The 21,893-nt window shown below is 41.5% G+C and overlaps 1 protein-coding gene across 4 annotated transcripts in view; it reads right to left on the bottom strand.

The window, feature by feature from the left end:
- LOC111967240 (dual serine/threonine and tyrosine protein kinase) overlaps positions 1-16,018 on the bottom strand; it is a 57,309-nt gene extending 41,291 nt beyond the window's left edge. The window contains exons 1-4 of one of the 4 annotated variants that reach the window (XM_023992141.2): positions 15,587-16,014; positions 15,322-15,413; positions 14,909-15,125; positions 9,445-9,854 (exon numbers count right to left, since the gene is read on the bottom strand). In XM_023992141.2, the coding sequence (XP_023847909.1) occupies positions 9,445-9,854; positions 14,909-15,113 (615 nt within the window). In that variant the 5' untranslated portion in view covers positions 15,114-15,125; positions 15,322-15,413; positions 15,587-16,014. Of the gene's footprint in view, positions 1-9,444; positions 9,855-14,908; positions 15,126-15,321 lie in introns of all 4 variants that reach the window. The other 3 variants (XM_023992148.2, XM_023992132.2, XM_023992126.2) reach the window with 3 other exon arrangements.
- Positions 16,019-21,893: the final 5,875 nt, after the last annotated feature.

Raw genomic sequence — 21,893 nt, 5'->3', positions numbered from 1 at the left:
AAGGTCTTTTTCATTGAGTAAACAATAGCAATAGCTCCCCATCTAGCCTTCCATTTATTTTACTAGGCAAGTCAATTAAGAACAAATTCTTATTTACAATGACTGACTAGCCTGGCCAAACCCTAACAACGCAGGGCCAATTGTACACCGCCCTATGGGACTCCCAATCACAGCCGGTTGTGATACAGCCTGGAATCGAACCAGGGTCTGTGAGGCCTCTAGCACAGATGCAGTGCCTTAGACCGCTGCGCCACTCGGGAGCCCAATCTGACTTTCCTTTAACACTGAAAACAAAACAGGAAAAATAAGATGGGTACAGGAGCACCTCTACTTAATATTTACTCATGTGTGTGCGTAATCACAAGGGTCGTCACATATTGACTTACTCTGGCTCTGTCACTGCTCCAGTCACACTCAGAATCCTGCCTTGCCAATTTAACACAAAAAAGAGACCAAAACCAATAACAGGGCAACCTGACATATATAAGCTCATTTTTGACTCCAAATAATAAGCTTGCTATTAGAAATAACTTGGCAAAACACCGAAAAATAAAAAGGTAAACCATGACATGCGCTAATAAACAGTGCCTTCAGGGAGGCATCCGGGCATAACCATGGAAACTTCATCACAGCGAAGGGTTTGGAAGTTATGTGCCCTGGTCATGTGAATCGCATCAGATCAGGGCCATTAAGTGGTGGAGGGTGGGCGGGGGGCCAGGCGGCCTACAAAGCAGTGCAGGCAAGGCCTGCAGGGCTGTCTGGGGCCTGTCGACGACCAGCTAAGCGAGGCCTTTGTTTGAAGGATTAAGCGCTACTTTTTTCGCCCAGCACGTGACAAGTGAGCACAGTGCACTCCACCCACCAAGGCATGTTGATCAGCCGAGCAAGATGGGCTACATGTCTTTCCACCTGGTACAGGAGTCAACGAGTCCTCTGTATGCAACACCACACCACATTTTCTTGGTACCACAGAAAGAAATAGAACCCAGAGAGGGAGAGTTCTGACTAACATGAAAAATCTACTCTGTGCAGTAATCTGTGTGTCAGCTAAGCCATGTGTGAGAGCTATATTTCCAGCCTGGAGATAAAGATTAAAAACAAGCCTACCCTTCTAGTTCCCATTAGAGAACGAACTAACGTATCATCAGTGGGATGACTAACGGCAAAGTCAAAAACTCACTCATGTGCCAACAAAACACGCATTCATAATATCAATGCTGTAACGTCAATGAGCATACCAAAAAGTAAAAGGACCCTTTACCATTTATCCTGCTACTCTGTGCTATTTGTAGGCTTACATGGCAAACAGACTCCCACCATCAGAATCCTCCTCACATATCCAAATTGCATCCAAACAAGAACCTCTATAGCCTCTCTAAGGAGCCTCTCTAAGGACCTCAGATTGCATGATGGACCGTAGGGGTGACAAGTTAGTGAACTTGTCACCCCTACGGTCCATCAGGCAATCTCAAACCACCTGGCTGGAGTCTGTTTCTACCCGCAGGCAGTGCAGATATTGAATAGCTGACTGTATGGCTAATGTTTCTTCCGTAAGTACATGGAGTAGCCAGCCAAATAAAAAAAGTAGCCAGCCAGGGAGTTCCGTGCTGGGGGGGGGGGGTATTCGAGGGGCTTCCCCCCCAGGGTAAATATTAGTGGCCTCTGGAACATTCTAATGCTTTGATTACATCCAAAATATACTTAAAATTATAAATACTTTAACGACATGGTAAAATTAGTTTCGGTATTGAGTAGAAAGACATGACTTTACAATTAAAATGACTGAAAATTGATGAATGTGTTAGTTCTGGATATTATGTAGACCTAGGTCTATATTATCAGCACAATTTTCTACATAAGATGACTAAAGAACGACCGATAATCGTCACTCCATATATCAGGCTGATATTAGCCTAGAAAAGGCCAATATCAGCCATCGGCCCTTCTCTACCAGCTTTGATGATAGCACCAGCTTTGCTATGTAGAGGGACTATGCCAGTCAGCCACCACTCATCGCCTGAGCCATGAGCACTGCACAATGCTGAGGAATGTCTAGCTGGGAAAATCAGCAGCAGCAAGATGGCTCATTCTCCAACAAAGGTGCAGTATTGAGATATTGATGAATTGACAGTGACCAAAATCAAACTCCTCTTACAAATATTAGTGAATTCACTAATAAGGCTTGTGTCAACATGCCCTGACATGCATGCAATAAGCAAGCTAGCTAAGCATATAGCTATGTGACCTTTTAGCAAAGATTATCAGAACTAACCCTTTCATCTGTGGTGATAGCTAGCTAGCTAGCTATATCAGCTACTTTGCGAGCTACCCGGCTAGATAAACATGGTGCTAAGATGTAAGATACGTTGGCTATTAGCCAACGTAGCTAGCTAACGTTAGCTGGTTTTCAAACACGGAACCATTTTCGGCAAAGAGACATCTGACTTGCGGTGTAACATTAGCCACACTGAATAAAAAATATACAATTCAGCAATTTCAAAGATTTTACTGAGTTAAAGTTCATATAAGGAAATCAGTCAATTGAAATAAACTCATTAGCCCCCAGTCTATGTATTTCACATGACTAGGAATACATATGCATCGGTTGGTCACATAACGATTAAAAAAACAAAAAGTTAGGGCGTGGATCAGAAAACAGTCAGAATCTGGTGTAACCACCATTTGGCTCACACAGTGAGACACCTCCTTCGCATAGAGTTGATCAGGCTGTTTAATGTGGCATGTTGTCCCACTCTTTAATGGCTGTTGCCATTAAACACTACTTAACGGAAGTTGCTGGATATTGGTGGGAACTGGAAAGCGCGTTCATACACGCCAATGGGTGACATGTCTGGTGAGTATGCAGGCCATGGAAAAACAGACATTTTCAGCTTCCAGGAATTGTGTACAGACCCATGCGACATGGGGCCGTGCATCCTTATGCCGAAACGCAAGGTGATGGCGGTGGCTGAATGGCACGACAATGGACCTCAGGATCTCGTTGCGGTATCTGTGCGCTCAAATTGCCATTGATCAAATGCAATTGTGTACATTGTCCATAGATTATGCATGCCTGTACCATAACCCCACCATGAGACACTCTGTTCACAATGTTGACATCAGCAAACCGCTCACCCACACGAAGCCATACAAGCTGTCTGCCACAGACAGTTCAAACCAGGATTAAATCAGTTTAGAGAAAACTTCTCCAGCGTGCCAGTGGCCATTGAAGATGAGCATTTGCCCACTGAAGTCGGTTACGACACTGAACTGCAGTCAGGTCAAGACCCTGGTGAGGATGACAAGCACGCAGATGAGCTTCAATGAGACGGTTTCTGACAGTTTGAGCAGAAATTCCTTGGGTGTGCGAACCCAGTTTCATCAACTGTTGGAGTGGCTGGTCTCAGACGATCCCGTAGGTGAAAAAGCCTGATGTGGAGGTCCTGGGCTGGCATGGTTACACTGGGTCTGCGGTTGTGAGGCTGGTTGGACGTACTGCCAAATTCTCTAAGACGACAGAGGTGGCTTATAGTAGAGAAATGAACACTAAATTCTCTGGCAACAGCTCTGATGGACATGCCTTTTATTGTCCTCAGCACAAGGTGCACCTGTGTAATGATCATGCTGATTAATCAGCTTCTTGATATGCCACACCTGTCAGGTGGATGAATTATCTTGGCAAAGGAGAAATGCTCACTAACAGGGATGTAAACAAATTTGTACAAACCATTGGAGAGAACTCAACTTTATACATATGGAACATTTCTGGGACCTTTGATTTCAGCTCATGAAACATGGGAACAACACTTTACATGTTGCATTTATATTTTTGTTCAATGTATTTACTGGTGTGCTGATCTGACCCGCCATAATTGTATCTGTAAATTGACAGTTGATAGTCAGATTAGATTGTCATAATAGGGAAAGAAAGTGCTTAAAAATTACTAAATAAAAAGGTAGAATGTTTATGGACCAAGAAAGCTGTAGATCAGCGTGCCTGTGTGCGTTCTCACTTCTCAAGCTACGGGCAGATTTGAGCCATTCAGACAGAACTTCCATCGTCGTTCAACCTTATGAACATTTATGGCTTGGTAGCAAACGGCATCGCCATTGAGTTAGTTCTCATAGAGATGTGAAAGGAAGCAGAGTTACAGAAGCAGAGTTACAGCTTCACTCTATCCAGTTGTAGCATAGGARCAAGTTACAACACGCCCATTTCTTGACAGATAGCGTTACTATCCAATTGAGTTGTTTCAAATTTCATCCTGGCAGCTGAGTTGTTTAGAGATGCTTCCTGACCGCTGAAAGAAAATTACAAAAACAAATTAAGTTGCATTGAATAGATGTTATTTTATATTCTCAAACGAACAGCAGTGGCTATATTATGTCCTATGCAAATGTTGATCAGCAGATTAATATAAGTCCCAAATGGAAAGCAAACAGATTGTCATCTGTAGAACCATATACTGTACTTATCAGCCAAAACAAGCTCAATAACAATGCATGCACAATCCTATTGAATATGCACACACCCGTATTGTGAGGAGGCCTATGCACCTTAATTTACCCAGTTTATTATTACCATTATGTTGTTATGTAGTTTGTTTTCATCAATCTAAGTCACAATTATTGTTTGATTTTAAAATGAATGCATACATGGCTGTTGCTGGGAAACGTTGTCATCAAAATGTATTCAGACCACTTTCCTTTTTCCAAATTGTATGTTACAGCATTATTCTAAAATGGATGAAATAAAAAACCTTTTCATCAAATCTACACACAATACCCCATAASAACAAAGCGAAAACGGGTTTAGACATTTTTTGCAAATGTATTACAAATTAAAAGCTTTGTATTCAGATTCGAAATTGAGCTCAGGTGCATCCTGTTTCCATTTATCATCCTTGATGTTTCTTCAACTTGATTGGAGTCCACCTGTGGCAAATTCAATTGATTGGACATGATTTGGAAAGTCACACACCTGTCTAGATAAGGTCCCACAGTTGACAGTGCATGTCATAGCAAAAACCAAGCCATGAGGTCAAAAGGAATTGTCCGTAGAGCTCCGAGTCAGGATTGTGTCGAGGCACAGATCTGGGGAAGGGTACCAAAACATTTCTGCAGCATTGAAGGTCCCAAAGAACACAGTGACCTCCAGAAGTTTGAAATCACCAAGACTCTTCCTAGAGCTGGCAGCCCGGCCAAATTGAGCAATCGGGGTAGAAGGGCCTTTGTCAGGGAGGTGACCAAAAACCCGATGGTCATTCTGACACAGAGCTCTATAGTTCCTCTGTGGAGAACCTTCCAGAAGGACAACCATCTCTGCAGCACCACCAATCAGGCATTTATGGTAGAGTTTCCAGACGGAAGCCACTAGTCCGTAAAAGGCACATGACAGGCCACTTGGGAGTTTGCCAAAYGTCACCTAAAGGACTCGCAGACCATGAGAAACAAGATTGAAGTCTTTAGCCTGAATGCCAAGCGTCACTGGCAACATCCCTACGGTTAAGCATGGTGGCACCATCATGCTGTGCGGATGTTTTTCAGCGGCATGGACTGGAAGACTAGTCAGGATCGAGGGAAAGATGAACGGAGCAAAGTATAGAGAGATACTTGATGAAAACCTGCTCCAGTGCGCTCAGGACCTTAGACTGGGGCGAAGGTTCACCTTCCAACAGGACAACGAAGAGCCCGGATCTCAATCCCATTGAGCACATCTGGGACCTGTTGGATCGGAGGGTGCGGGCTAGGGCCATTCTCCTCAGAAATGTCCGGGACCTTGCAGGTGCCTTGGTGGAAGAGTGGGGTAACATCTCACAGCAAGAACTGGCAAATGTGGTGCAGTCCATGAGGAGGAGATGCACTGCAGTACTTAATGTAGCTGGTGGCCACCCCCCCTTGTTCAGAGACACATTATTCAATTTTTGTTAGTCACATGTCTGTGGAACTTGTTCAGTTGATGTCAGTTGTTGAATCTTATGTTCATACACATGTTAAGTTTGCTGAAAATAAACACAGTTCACAGTGAAAGGACATGTATTTTTTTTTGCTGAGTTTACATTTGCAAAAATTCCAAAAACCTGTTTTAGATTTTTCATTATGGGGTATTGCTTATAGATTGGGGGGGGAAACAATTTAATACATTTTAGAATAAGGCTGTAACGTAACAAAATGTGGATAAAGTCAAGGGGCCTGAATTACTTTCCAAATGCACTGCGTTTTCAAAATGCTTACTGCCTCCAGCTCACATTGCAAAGTGTTGGGTGACGTGCTGATAGTCTGCCTACCACTGCCTATGTTCTTGAATGGAGGAGCTCTTCAACTACCATTTGAGAAATTCAAAAGGCTCTTGCACATCTGAGCTATCTTTTAAAATAGCACCCTTATGTAGACCTAGCCTCACCCACATCCGTTCCACGCATCGAATGGGGTTGGAGTCGAAGAAAAACAAATAAGTGCTACCAAATATAACAATATGCATTTCATAAATATTCAAATAAAGTTGAGAAATTAAAAGTAGTTATTTTAATCATGGCCATAAAAACTAGGGATGCACGATATATCAGTGAACACATCGGAAGTGGACGATATTTGCTAAAAATGCCAACATCGGTATCAGCCCGATGTCTAATTTTAAGCCGGTGCAAAACTGATGCCAAAGCTGACGTGCATACCTATATAACATAAGTACATGACGTAATGACACCACATAAAATTTTGCGCTACACGTTCAACACAGCATTCCTAACCTAGCCCATAATGTCTGCTGTGTGGATCGAGCAGTCAACAAGTCGAGCAGTCATTTGATAAGAGTAAGAAAACTTCAGCGAGACAACTCAAAGGCGAAATCCATTAACGCCAAGATTATGAATTTATTGCCCTTTACAATCAACCGCTCTCTGTTGTGGGTGATGTTGGCTTTCGCGACTGGTCGAGCACCGGTACACACTAACGTTACCAAGTGCGCTAATTTTCCAGATGTTGCCCTACCGGAGTTACACAGTAATAGCGTCACTGCTATTAGTTTCACGACATACTATGGAACGCCGTTTGGGTTTTTGCATGTCAAAAAAGATACGTCAAATAACAGTTCTATTATAGAATGTTGTGTGTTCTGAATTTGCACGAGCAAGCCAAGCGCCACCACTACTATCAGTAGCACTGTCAGAGCTGTACAAAAAGTCTGCAAACAAGCAAACACCGGCCACGAACAATGTGTTAACAATACCACGTTGGTAATAAAGCATTATTTGTTTGACCGCAACTTCTGAGGTAGCTAGCTAGCTTTAGCTTGGTACCTAGCTAGCACCAATACAACCAGCCTGAAAACAATGACCAGTAGAAACTGCAGTCATTTTCACTATTCTTAGCAATGATTTAGGAATCCTTGTGAGTAAGTACTAGCTAGGTAGCCACTTGTTCGCCTATTGAAATTGTACTTCAGTTCATGAAAATAAATAGCTAGCCAGCTACTTAACCCTGTTGCCCAAAGCTAACATTATATAAGCAGCCGGCTAGCTTCATCTGGCTTGTGAGGCTCAACCGGACCGGGTTATGTGTTGTGAAGCTAACCACAATAAGGATAGGGCACAATAGTGGAATTTGCGGTTTGCCTTCAAAATAAAAGTACCTCTTTGAAAGTGATGCAGAAGGAATCATGTCATATTTAGACTATATAATGTTAAACAAGGTTGGAATGTGAAGCAATGAAATGGGGTATCACTCTACTCGGTGACACCCACAGAACACAACTGTTTAGAGTTAACACAAATATTAGCATTGTAGCTTTTATCTCGGGACTGTGACTGTGTGAAATCACTTCCCCAGTCAGCCTATGGTGTGTATTGACATTCATATTGCACATCTTTACCTAAGGATTGGGGATCAATGAAATGGGGTATCAGTCTACTCAATACTCAAGATATTTTTTCCCAACATCCTCCTCAGAGTTATCAGACTCCAAAACATTCACACAGTATTGTTTTTCCTCAGGAATAGTGTTCAATACACATAGGTTGACAATAAATGTGGCTCAATTCCCAGTTGTTTCAGAGTCCCGCAATAAGAACTACGACAGTAATGTTCTCTGGGTGTCACTGAGTAGACTGATACCACATGTCATTGATCCACAGGCAAGACTGCACAGTGAAATAAGTATGCCCACAATGCAATTCTAAAGTATAATACATCCAGTGTTACGTCAACAGATTGTAAAAATGAACAAAATTGTATTTTGTTGATTTTATATAACATTCCAACCTCGTTTAGCATGATCTATTCAATTATGGCATAATTATACTATTTGCGTCACTGTCAATGACATACTTWTATTTTGAAGGCTAACCACAAAGTTCACTATTGTGGATAATCCATATTGTGGCTAGCTTCACAGATGGTTCCGACCACCATTAATCAAATAAGAACTGTCTTATAAATTAGGGTTATTTTAGATGACACAGCTATTAAGTTAGTTAGCCAACTATAGCTACTGAAACAGATTTTCGTTTTTGCTATMTTTTTGTGYWAGAACATTGTTTGCATCCATCAGCTAGCTAGCTTTTTTTTATGACCAGTACTGTAGGTGCGCGAGACAACTACCAGCATCATAGCATACATATCAATGAATCGTTGTGACATATGAAATACGAGTTATAGTGTAATCAATTTGTAATAACTACGTAAAAGATGTATGAACGCGTTAAATGATTATGTGACGTGCAGTCATATTCAGGTCAACAAGAATGCACCAATTTGTAAGTCGCTCTGGATAAGAGCGTCTGCTAAATGACTTAAATGTAATGTAAATGTAACAAGCTTATTTGACACGTCAAACAGTGTTATTTGACATATCCTTTTTGACACGCAAAGACCCAAATGGCGTTCCATAGAAATCCTGGATGAGACAAACTGAACAACGCACAGCAAGTAAGTGAAAGAAATACGTTTTGATTATGTTTTACTGGTAATGGGGACATGCGTAAATGCCAACAAAATAACTTTTTGGTCAGTGTGGTGTGTGTGTGTAACCTTTATTTAACTAGGCAAGTCAGTTAAGAACAAATTCTTATTCACAATGACGGCCTACCCTGGCCAATCCCGGACGACGCTGAGCCAATTGTGCGCCGCCCTATGGGACTCACAATCACGGCCGGATGTGATACAGCCTGGATTCGAACCAGGGACTGTAGTGATGCCTCTTGCACTGAGATGCAGTGCCTTAGACCGCTGCGTCCATGTGTGTGTTAACTATTTAACTGCACAAGAATGCTTAAAAGGCCACTAAAATGTTTTATAATATTGGCATTGTTTTTTGCGGCAAGGAAAATATTGGTTTCGGTCAAAAATGTCATATCGGTGRATCACTAATCAAAACTGTTTAACACATTTCACACCAGCAGAAACAATTAGCAGAAGCAATTAAGGATAACGGAAAACCTGGTGTACCTGTAGCAGAGGGTGGTGCAGGGTGATCTCCAGCTCGGCCAGTCTGTGGGCTGGGTCCTCACATTCCTCCTGGATCTCCAGATCCTCCCTGGGCACCGTATCCCAGCGCCCACAGTGGGCCGCCAGCTGGTGCACCAGCTCATACTGGCCGGGCAGCGCCAGGCTGAGCCGCGTCTGGCGCCCGTGGGTGAAGCACAGCTTCCTCCTCTTGCAGGCCGTGCCATGAACGCCATTGCAGGCCTCGCCCGCCACGGGACCTAGGGGCAGGAGCCGTTCCCCCAGCAGGCAGTTGAGCAGCTGGTAGCGAGCGGCGCAATCCTGGCCAAGTACCAGGATGTAGGGGGCGCTGCCCACGCTGCTGTGCAGGAACTCCTCTTCATGCGGGGGGAAAAAGATGCAGCTCAGCTGACCTGGGAGGAGAAGGTGCAACATGTAGAAGGTACAACATCGCCTGGTAAAGCAACTGCTCAGCATCTGACCGTAAGGCGCTACAGAGGGTAGTGCGTACAGCCCAGTACATCACTGGGGCCAAGCTTCCTGCCATCCAGGACCTATGTAATAGGCGGCGTCAGAGGAAAGCCCATAAAATTGTCAGAGACTCCAGTCACCCAAGTCATAGACTGTGTTCTCTGCTACCGCACGGCAAGTGGTACTGGAGCGCCAAGTCTAGGACCAAAAGGCTCCTTAACAGCTTCTACTCCCAAGCCATAAGAATGCTGAACAATTAATCAAATGGCCACCAGACTATTTACATTGCCCCCCCCACCCCAATTGTTTTGTACACTGCTGCTAACTATCATCTATGCATAGTCACTTCACCCTTACCTACATGTACAAATTGCCTCAACTAACCTGTACCCCCGCACACTGACTCGGTACCCCCTGTATATAGCCTCGTTATTTTATTGTGTTACTTTTTACTTTAGTTTATTTGGTAAATATTTTCTCAACCATTTCTTGAACTGCATTGTTGGTTAAGGGCTTCTAAGTAAGCATTTCACAGTAAGGCCTACACTTATTCGGGCATGTGACAAATAAAGTTTGATTTGATGTATAGAAGGAAATAGTGGTGGTGGTCAGGGGGGGCTTGAGTCATTGTGCCTCTCCCTTCTGAGGGGTAAGGAAGGAACCTTTATTCTTCAGGTATTAGGCCTAGAAACAATCTGCATATGTTGATAATACAATGTAATGTTATATAACACCAACAAACACTCCACTTTATCTTTGAGCAAATTCCAATGATTGGCTTACAATACAGAAATAACTTGCTTCAGCTTTAACTGGACCTGTTGTGAACTGGTGTCTGGCATCGCTCTGTCTGCACTTCTGGCATATGAAAGGCCTGAGGGATAATCTATTGTGTTTACTTCAAAGCCCCTCAGACTCATCTGTTATCTCCTGACCCATCTCCGTGGCAACCCATATTAACAACAAACAATTGATCCTGGCTCATCACAGGAAGTGGTCATAATCCTCCATGATGCTGAGTCATGGTCTATTGCAGTTAAACAACAGACAAAGAACAGAGGCCAGAAATGGAATACCACTCCTTTCTCCCTCCCCACCCCTTCWTTTCTCCCTCTTTCACCATCCTGTTGCTCTGCAACTGTTAATCTGGTATTACCCTGCCTAGTGTTTGACCTAAAACATTATACATGCAGGAACAATCCAATGAATGAACCACAGGAAATGCATTAAAAAATATATATACCTACTGTACTGTAGTCTACAGGGCAATTCCACAATAACAGACTCCGATTTTTCACTTTAAAAATGTCAAACTATTACTAGAGCTTGAAGCATGTAATCTAGCATGACAACCACTGTGGTTTGTTGTTAGCCTTTACTATGAAGGTTTGACAAAGATACATACATATTGTATAGCCCCACTTGATGGGAAGGGTATGGTTAGATGGGCTTTTCCCATGAAATTTGACATTCTAGATGCACTAGATTTACCAATAATGTTTTTCAACATTCTCATTATTTCAATGTGGATGTAAGTGTGTGTGTGTACTAGTGGAGATACTAAGCCCAAACACACCTTAAAGCAGTGGTTTTCAATTGGTTTTACCTCGGTACCCAAATTGAACCAGGTTGTCTCAGTCGCGATCCAATATTCGCATCATGATTTTATTTGTTGCCAAAATGCAATCCGAAAAACTACTTTTAAAGCTATATTGATAGTAAATGTACCAACTGTATGACAAGGGAACAACATTCCCCCCTTCTTCATGTCAATAATTCCACCAGTTGAGAACCGCTGCCTTAAAATGGACAACTAGCGGTCCTCCTACTTTTGGCCAGTCAATTAGCCCATGTCTGCTAACATTTTTTAGATTGTTAAGTTAGCTGGCTAAACTATCTAAACCTATAGTAATCATGGCCAAATTACCAATCGGGGGCCCCCATCAATTACGTTAGTGACTCTCACTCAGATATCATATTCCAAACATTTATGCCATTAAATGCCATTTATGCCTGTGCCATTAAACCCCTACAACTCATCCAGAACGCCGCAGCCCGTCTGGTGTTCAACCTTCCCAAGTTCTCTCACGTCACCCCGCTCCTCCGCTCTCTCCACTGGCTTCCAGTTGAAGCTCGCATCCGCTACAAGACCATGGTGCTTGCCTACGGAGCTGTGAGGGGAACGGCACCTCCGTACCTTCAGGCTCTGATCAGGCCCTACACCCAAAGGGCACTGCGTTCATCCACCTCTGGCCTGCTCGCCTCCCTACCTCTGGAGGAAGTACAGTTCCCGCTCAGCCCAGTCAAAACTGTTCGCTGCTCTGGCACCCCAATGGTGGAACAAACTCCCTCACGACGCCAGGTCAGCGGAGTCAATCACCACCTTCCGGAGACACCTGAAACCCCACCTCTTTAAGGAATACCTAGGATAGGATAAAGTAATCCTTCTAACCCCCCCCCCTTAAAAGAGTTAGATGCACTATTGTAAAGTGGTTGTTCCACTGGATATCATAAGGTGAATGCACCAATTTGTAAGTCGCTCTGGATAAGAGCGTCTGCTAAATGACTTAAATGTAAATTTATCTCCGCCCCATGACAGAATGTGTAGAATTGCAGCAAACTTGCTTTAAAAACAGCAACATTCTCTCTATGCCCCATGGCAAAATGTATAGGCTTTCAGGAAATTAACTCCAAAATGTATTCTCTCTGCTGTCAAGAGGGGGTTGTTAAAATGTTTTGCTCACATGATGAGTACAGATTTTTTTGTYGCCCCCACATACATTAAAAGTTGCCCATTCCTGCTCTACAGAGTAGCTCTCTACATAGTTCTACAAACTTTAGCGCGGTAGAATTTTTGGAATGCAACACAAACAGAGCTCCGTAGCTCAGCTTTCGTAGACTGAAATCCCTTTGGGACAGGAAGGTTGGGCTTAAATGACAGCCGTATACAGTGGTGAGGAGGAACTCAGTAGACCCTTTGTGTCCGGAAGTAATTTAGCCATTAATTGTAGCCATTGACACTCTGTAGAGTTGCTATTTTCTCAAGTCAATTAACTTGACATTCCTGGATTACTCATTATACTAATAAAGTCTGATTTAAATCAACAAAGAGTTTTTTTTTAAAGAAGAGTAAAATACTGTACATATCTGGCTGTGTGGGCAAAATCAATACATATCCCATTGAACCAAGCGGGGAGAGTGTCACATTTCCAAGACCAGTAAGAAACGTTCAGCAAAACCTACGCCAATGACGCCGCTGGATCTCAAAACTGAACTTGGATCTGTGTTAAGTAGCAATGATATCCTTTGCCACCATTGTCTTACAGATAGCTCGAACCAGTCATGACTTTTTAACWAAATAAATCATTTTCAAGTACATTTCTTTGTTTGATGATTGTATAACTAGGAAAGGAGTATTGAAGTTGAGGGTGCAGTGTTTATGAAGTTTGGCAATGAGGACAAAAACTAGCATAGTTCAGCTAGTTCAGCCAGGGAAAATCTTGGGTCCGGATATAGCTGGGCGCACATGCACACTAGGATAATTCAGGACACAGATCGTAGTTTTTATGCCCTGATATCAGGAGCTGGCAGCAAAAAGTTTGATTAAACAATTCAGAGACAAACTAATACATCAGTTGACACATTTATGGACAGCAAATCGATATACAATCCCGAAATCAGTTGCACCTGTCAATAGTAAAACAAAGCTTCAAACAATGTTTGAGTGAAAACAAATCCAGAAAATGGATGGTGAAGTGGCTTCCGGACATGGTAAACTCCTCCTCCTCACCACCAGTAGACCTTGGCTCAAAATAACTAATCTCCTAAACAGGAACGTGAGAATCACACCCACACCCTGCTCATCAGCGCAATCCCCAAATCAACTAGTGCAGTGACTACTTCTATGTTTATCACCACCAGTACATGTTTCCTTTTAGCCTCAGTTCCTTAAGTGGTAATCTCTGCATATTTGTGGCACTTTATCATGTCCTATTGTTGAGAAAGACTAACTGGTCCTAATCTCTTCATTTTCCCCCTCTAAGTCCTATTTAATGTATTTTCTACAGTCGACATGTTGGCAAGGAAATCTCTTTCCGGGAGAGAACAGTCTTGTTTTTTTAAGCCTACCTCATCACCCATTCAGAAGACAGTTTAGCTAATAGCTATCCACCTGTTTTGCCATCCCACCACTGTATATAGATTGAGTACAGGTCGGAACCCTGTGGGCCCTTTAGGAAATGCCCTACCTCAGCAGAACTTGCACACATTCCCAATTAGAACATTATGGGATGTGTATCAAGTCTGCTGTGCCATTTCCAATCCTCCTTGAATGACCACAATCAGAAGAGTTTCCACTCAAACTATGGCTAGTATAGAGTGACAGACCTTCCTATGTTTGTGGTCGGATATGTTTACGGGGCTTGTTGATGGGCTTTATGCTGGAAGTAACAATCATATTACAATTCAAGAGCTTGTTGAGTGGTCACTCAAAGGCAAAATCTGTATTTTTTTAGTGTGAGATTTTTGGTAATTTAGCAGACACTCATATCCAGAGTTACATACAGTAAGTAGTAAATGCATACTTTTTTTTCTGAATGTAAGTTTCTCAAATGCTAGTCAGGATTGGCCTACATGTGAATAAAATATTAGTTTATCATGTTCTTTATCATTTGTATCATTTTCTTCCTTTCCCAAAGGATCACTGATTGCGATCCAAATGTAAGACAATAAAATGATAATTACTGTAGAATGTAAAACAATCACAGGGTCATTCAATGACAGGCATATGATGAAGTGCTGTAGCTGCATGAAGCCACCATGGATAAATGTAACCTCAGGAACTGAAGTGTGTGACATTCAATAAGGCCTAACCCTACCCCTGTTTAGTTAAGCACGATGTATTCTGATAAATGTGGGAGTTTTACTCTACATTATGATGATGCCAAGGTTAATTATAATTATATAGGTAACAAATTCGAAGAGGTGCACATCTTACCTGCCTCCAGAGCAGCTGCCTCTGAGCTGGCGGCTGATGCGCAGGCATTACTGTAGTTCTGTTTTATTTCCCGGAAAAATGCGTTGGTCTCTTTCAGATTATTTTTTAGTTGTATGGAGTGTTTATTGTAGCTGTTGAAGATCCGGGTTAATTCTCGAGCTAAAGGAGTCACTTTCTGCAAATTTCCGCCACCGATCCCCTCCATGGCAATTCGAGTCTGCAATGAGACACAAATGGGAGAACGTTCTTCTCTTTAATACTAACGTAACGTTACCACCCCCCTATGAACCGAATATAGTAGCCATATGGGTCCCAGTCTTCAAGTTTAAATTGCCATTGAAAATTAACTACTGGACAAGGGTGCAGGGAGTGATCGTCAATATGTGATTTAATGCTCAGTTTTAGTGAGTTACCTGGTCTCACTTATTTGGATTTCCAGTATTGTTCAACTACTTTCATCAGCATCCCAAATGTTTACTAACCACCTCCAGCAGAGGAAAACAGCCTAGGGAGTGTCCCGGGCCATGAATGACAGACACAATCAGTCCAAAAAATCCACWGTGATTCAAACGCACGGTTTTGCAGCCAAACCCGCAGTCGCGGGTAACGTTAATTTACTGCCGTGGGTAACTAGCGAATTCCGTAACAAAATCACAGTGCACAAATAAACAAACTCACTTTGAACGGAAGATATCTTGATAGCCAGTGTCCTCCAAAATAATTTAGCAAACGATTGGTTTAGCTAACATTAGCTGTACACTGTTTCTAGCCCTAACTAGCTAGCAGGGTCTCAAAGTTAGTGAATTGAAATGGCCAATGTTAACTACGCTAGCTAGCTCCGTAGCTTAAATTTACCTTCCTATCCTAGCCAGCAAACCAGGCATCGTATTCCATGCTAATCTGTTTTAAAATAAATGCCACATTACCCCAACCGACGTAATTACGTGAGCTCCCTCAAGCATTTTTTTCAACTGGTGCTATCTACCGAGACCCTGCTAATTTGATGGCTAACCCGAGATACTTTTAAGAAATGAAATTGTAAACTCCATTCGAATGGTATTAACGCCCGCGCGGTGCATTCTGGGCGATTCTGGGACAAGGAGCGCACATCTTCAAGGAGTGAATGGGAGTCAATTGGGTGCGAGCTCAAAAAACCAACATTAGCATAAATTACTGGAATAAGACACACAACATTACACATATTGTGTGAGATAATTAACTTGTTCTCGTATAGCTTTGAAATTGTGACATTACGAGAAAAATAGGCAGGTTTCTCGACTCAATCCCTGATTTCTGGAAGGGATTGCGTGACGCAGCATGACAACGTGACCATTCATTGGCCATTGAAATCCKTATTAYTTCAATTCAAGGGCTTTATTGACATGGGAAACATATTTACATTGCCAAAGCAAGTGAAATAGATAAAACAAAAGTGAAAAAAACAATACAAAATGAACAGTGAACATTACACTCACAAACGTTCCAAAGGAATAGAGACATTTCAAATATGGCTATATATAGTGTTGTAACGATGTGCAAATAGTTAAAGTACAAAAGGGAAAATAAAAACATAAATATGGGTTGTATTTACAATGGGGATTGTTCTTCACTGGTTGCCCTTTTATTGTGGCAACGGGTCACATATCTTGCTACTGTGATGGCACACTGCGGTATTTCACCCAATAGATACAGGCATTTATCAAATTTGAATTTGTTTTCTAATTCTTTGTGGGTCTACGTAATCTGAGGGAAATATGTGTCTCTAATATGGTCATACATTTGGCAGAAGGTTAGGAAGTGCAGTTTCAGTTTCAACCTCATTTTGTGGGCAGTGTGCACATAGTCTTCTCTTGAGAACCAGGTCTGCCTACAGCTGCCCCTGTCAATAACAAGGATATGCTCACTGAGTCTGTACATAGTCAAAGCTTTCCTAAACTTTTGGGTCAGTCACAATGGTCAGGTATTCTGCCGCTGTGTACTCCCTGTTTAGGGCCAAATAGCATTAACATTTGCTCTGTTTTTTTTGTTAATTGTTTCCAATATGTCAAGTAATTATCTTTTTGTTTTCCCATGACTTGGTTGGGTCTAATTGTGTTGCTGTCCTGGGGCTCTGTGTGGTCTGTTTGAATCACCAAGGTGAAGTTTATTTTATATTCACACATCAACAGACATTCAACAGACATTCAACAGACATTCAACAGACATTCAACAGACATTCAACAGACATTCAACAGACATTCAACAGACATTCATCAGACATTCATCAGACATTCATCAGACATTTAACAGACATTCACCAAAAGTAATTTAAAAATGTCAAAATCAATAACTAACTCACAGTTTGTCGCAGAATCATCAAACTAGATATGATTTAATCTAGAAATGTCTAGCATACTTTTACAACCGTTGTTTTGAGTAGAACTTCCACTTTTGACTTGATAGAAATACATCATCTATAAAATGCCATTTAAAGAGGTATAAATCAATAACTAATTCACCGTTTGTCACAGAAACATCAAACTAGGTGTCACGCCCTGACCTTAGTTCCTTTTTTATGTCTCTATTTTGGTTTGGTCAGGGCGTGAGTTGGGGTGGGCATTCTAGGTTTTTGTTCTAGGTTTTATATTTCTATGTGTTTGGCCGGGTGTGGTTCTCAATCAGAGGCAGCTGTCTATCGTTGTCTCTGATTGAGAACCATACTTAGGTAGCCTTTTCCCACCTGGTGTTTGTGGGTAGTTGTTTCCTGTTTTGTGTTGTGTCACCTTTCAGGACTGTTTCGATTTTCGTTGTTTCGTGTTCAGTTATATTAAATTATAATGGACACATACCACGCTGCGTTTTGGTCCACTCCTTCTTCCCAGGACGGTTGTGACACTAGGTATGATTTATTCTATAAATGTCTAGCATACTTTTACAATCTTTGTTTTGAGGAAAAATTCCAGTTTTGACTTGATAGAAATAAATAACATCTATAAAATGCCATTTAACGCTATAGAAATCAATACCGTTTTCACTGATTATGAAAGAATGATCAAACTAGGTATGATTTATTCTATAAATGTCTAGTAGACTTTTACAACCTTTGCTTTGAGTAGAAATTCCAGTTTTGATTTGATAGAAATACATAACATCTCAAATATTGCATTTAAAGATGAAGAAATCTAATTCAGTGATTGTCTCAGAAAAAAAAGTGAAAATATGCATTTATTTGCAATACCTTTAAAGAAATGTTGATTTCAAGTGCAATTTGATCTGTGAAGTTAGACAATGTTTATATTCTTAAACTGTATACCAAATCAATGTTTGCATTTTTAGTGCAACAGTTCCACATTTTAAAGTAGTTACAAGGCACACCAGTCATTTATTTATACGTCTCTAATTTAACAGCAAAGAGGCCCCTTCCAATCATTTTCTATTTTGGCTTTGTTGAAGTCCTTCTTTGCCATCCCCAGACAAGCTGAATGGTACCATCTCTGGCACACAGAGCATTCTATCTGCAGCATTAAACACATAAAACAGGGTTATGTTTATTTACATGTAAATTACAGTTCTGGAATACCCATTCTGTTACATGCTTTTGCAATTAGGAACATTTTCAAATTGGATTTTTGTTCAATTGCTAAATTGACTTTAAATGAAATGCATTTGAGAACAACACTGATAGAAGCACTCATAACTGAGGTGTTAATCATCGTTGAGTATTCAGGCAATATAAATCATATAGTAATAAAGGCATACATTTGCAAAAACATATGCGTTGATAAAAAAGATATCACACATCAATGTTGTAATATCAAACATTACAATAATGGCAGTCTTTGAAATCCAAATCAGTTTACTCGTCACTTGTGCCAGATACAACGTGTGTACCTATTACAGTGAATTGCTGTCATAGTATGTATCTAGTATCTCTCATAGTAGAATAATAAAATAGCGTAATGATAATAGAACATTAGAGCAATAATAACACAAGGATAACCCTGACAAATGTTTCAAGACAAAGTTTCATACTTCTAAATGTATTGAAGGATGAAACTACATGAGTTTTCATAGCCTACTGATATATTACACAAAGACAAACTCAGTTGGTCAGATCATCATTTTTCTCTGGATGATGCAAAGCACACATTGAGCAGTCTTGCGTCTCATTGAAGACATAGTTCTAAAGGTTGCGCTTCGAAGACAAAATCTGTCCCTCACAGTTGCGTACTACATTGTTCTTTCCCTGTCTGTGCTTTGCCCACTTCCCACACCCTGTAGCAAAGGGTTCCCCAAAGATCGTCTTTCTGCTTTACACAACCAATTGGAGCCAAAGTTTACCTTTAAAACACCTAGTCAACCTTGTTGTAAACTACTGTAAAGGATCATTTCCCTCCTTTTTTCTGTATTTCCTGTTAGCATTAATGCAGATTAAAAATAACACCTCCCCCTAGTGACCAAGAAATAAAAACTGCAAGGTTCCATGAGTTCACCATGTGGGATTTAGAAAAATGTGTAACATGAATTATAATAACTACTGTAGGTACATCAAACCTACATCAAAGTACATTAAACCTCCCAAAATGTATTTTCTAGTATCAGTATTTCCTTTTTCAGGCTTTTTTCCTGAGGTAATAGATTCAACTGTTCAACACTTACAACCAAATGTTTAATACCCGGGTATTCCCAGAACACATTCTGGAAAGTCTATAGATACAGTGGTCACTTTGTTAGGTACAACCCCTTTGCATCTGGAACAGCATGAATTCAAAACTGTTGATGAATCTGGGAAAGGAGATTATTACAGTCAGTACAAGCTGAGTGTTGGAATTATTAAAAAACAGTTTTGGAACTTTTCTGAGTTACAAAAGACCATCACAGACTGTGCTGTCATTTTGCACATTCTAAAGTTTAAACAGTAACAGAATACCTGAATACTTCTCTGCATGCTTTAGTATCTAGCAAGCCAAGACCACTGGACTTGGTGTATGTAGGAGCAATTAATTTTCGTGAATAGGGTGGTGAACCTAATAAAGTGGCAACTGAGTGTAGATATCACAAACAATTCCTTTTGAGCAGTGTCTGTCTGTTATACGTTTAGTCAATGGGTATAATGGTAAATCTGATCCAAGGTCCTCATACTGTAGGCTCACTTGGATATATAGAGTTGAAGGTGAAGAAAAAAATATGAAACTAGGACATTAAAACACTGGCAGAATTCTTTCATCCACATCCATTCACATAACCTGTCTTTTAAAGTATAAATTCCTTTCTAAGACCACTGTCTTTCTGGACATTTTAAAAGGTTTGCAAACAGTTCCTGCAAAGAATGAATTGAATGAGATATGGTAATACCTATGTAGGTGACGTAGTTTCTACACTGGTATAATGGGTATAATGTGAGGTAGTTGCACACCTCCCTGCTGAATTATGTAGAGCTGATTTGGGCAAGTTTATATATATTTTTTCGTGATCTTTTATGAAAAACCACATTTTCACATAGGCTTTGTGCTAGCAGTTTAAGAGAGCAAATAGCATATTTGAAGTCCTAGTTTATAATGGTTAGTGCCAGTAAATTGAAGAGGGGTTCACATACAGTTGAGAGGCAAATCATAATGTATACATTTAACCCAAAAACCAAACATTGTCACACCCTGGCCATAGAGGCTTTTATTTTCTATTTTGGTTAGGCCAGGGTGTGACTAGGGTGGGCATTCTAGTTTATTTCTATGTTTTCTTTTTCTATGTTTTGGCCGGGTATGGTTCTCAATCAGGGACAGCTGTCTATCGTTGTCTCTGATTGGGAATCATATTTAGGCAGCCTGTTTTTCCACCTTAGTTGTGGGTAGTTGTCTTTGTTAGTGGCCTGTATAGCCCTAGTAAGCTTCACGTTCGTTTTTGTTGGCGACATTTATAATAAAGTAAAATGTACGCAGACCCCGCTGCACCTTGGTCCGGTCATTTTCACCCTGACGACGATCGTGACAGAACTACCCACCACAAACGGACCAAGCAGCGTGGTAAGGAGGACTGGACATGGGAGGACATCCTGGACGTGGGAGGACATCCTGAATGGGAAAGGATCCTGGACGTGGGAGGAGATCCGGGCGGGAAAGGATCGCCTGCCGTGGGAGCAGGTGGAAGCAGCGAGGAAGGCGGAGGCAGCGAGTAAAAGGGCCCAGGATTACACAGGGTCACGGATGACACGAAAGACCGGGAGGCCCCCCCTGCATATTTAGCTAAAAGAAATCCAGGTTAGCAGGCAATATTAACCAGGTGAAATTGTGTCATTTCTCTTGCGTTCATTGCATGCAGAGTCAGGGTATATGCAACAGTTTGGGCCGCCTGGCTCTTTGCGAACTAATTTGCCAGAATTTTACGTCATTATGACAACATTGAAGGTTGTGCAAWGTAACAGGAATATTTAGACTCATGGAAGCCACCCATTAGATAAAATACGGAACGGAATAAACGTTTTGTTTTCGAGGTGATAGTTTCCGGATTAGTCAAAGATATATGGTTTAGAGAGAAATAGTCGACGCGTTATAATTACTGTAATAACTTGCGGCTGAATTTGAATGGGGTTCCTTCGTAGACGTGTGGAGGTCTACAATTTTTTTCTGAGGTCTTGGTCCGTGCATGCTCTGAGTACACGCCCTGGTAATCCGTCTGGCCCCCCGGCCTTGTGAATGTTGACCTGTTTAAAGTTCTTGCTCATATCGGCTACAGTGAGCGTGATCACACTGTCATCCGGTACAGCTGGTGCTCTCATCTATGCTTCAGTGTTGCTTGCCTCGAAGTGAACATAAAAGGCATTTAACTTGTCTGGTAGGCTCGCATCATTGGGCAGCTCGTGGCTGGGTTTCCCTTTGTAGTCTGTAATAGCTTGCAAGCTCTGCCACATCCGACGAGCATCAGAGCCGGTATAGTAGGATTAAGTCTTAGTCTTGTATTGACGCTTTGCCTGTTTGATGGTTTGTCTGAGGGCATAGCGGGATTTCTTATA

This window comes from Salvelinus sp. IW2-2015, linkage group LG1 (genome assembly GCF_002910315.2).
Source record: "Salvelinus sp. IW2-2015 linkage group LG1, ASM291031v2, whole genome shotgun sequence".
NCBI classification, from domain to species: domain Eukaryota; kingdom Metazoa; phylum Chordata; class Actinopteri; order Salmoniformes; family Salmonidae; genus Salvelinus; species Salvelinus sp. IW2-2015.
Note: the sequence above shows the minus strand (reverse complement) of the source record. Positions and strands in the feature narration are given on the sequence as shown.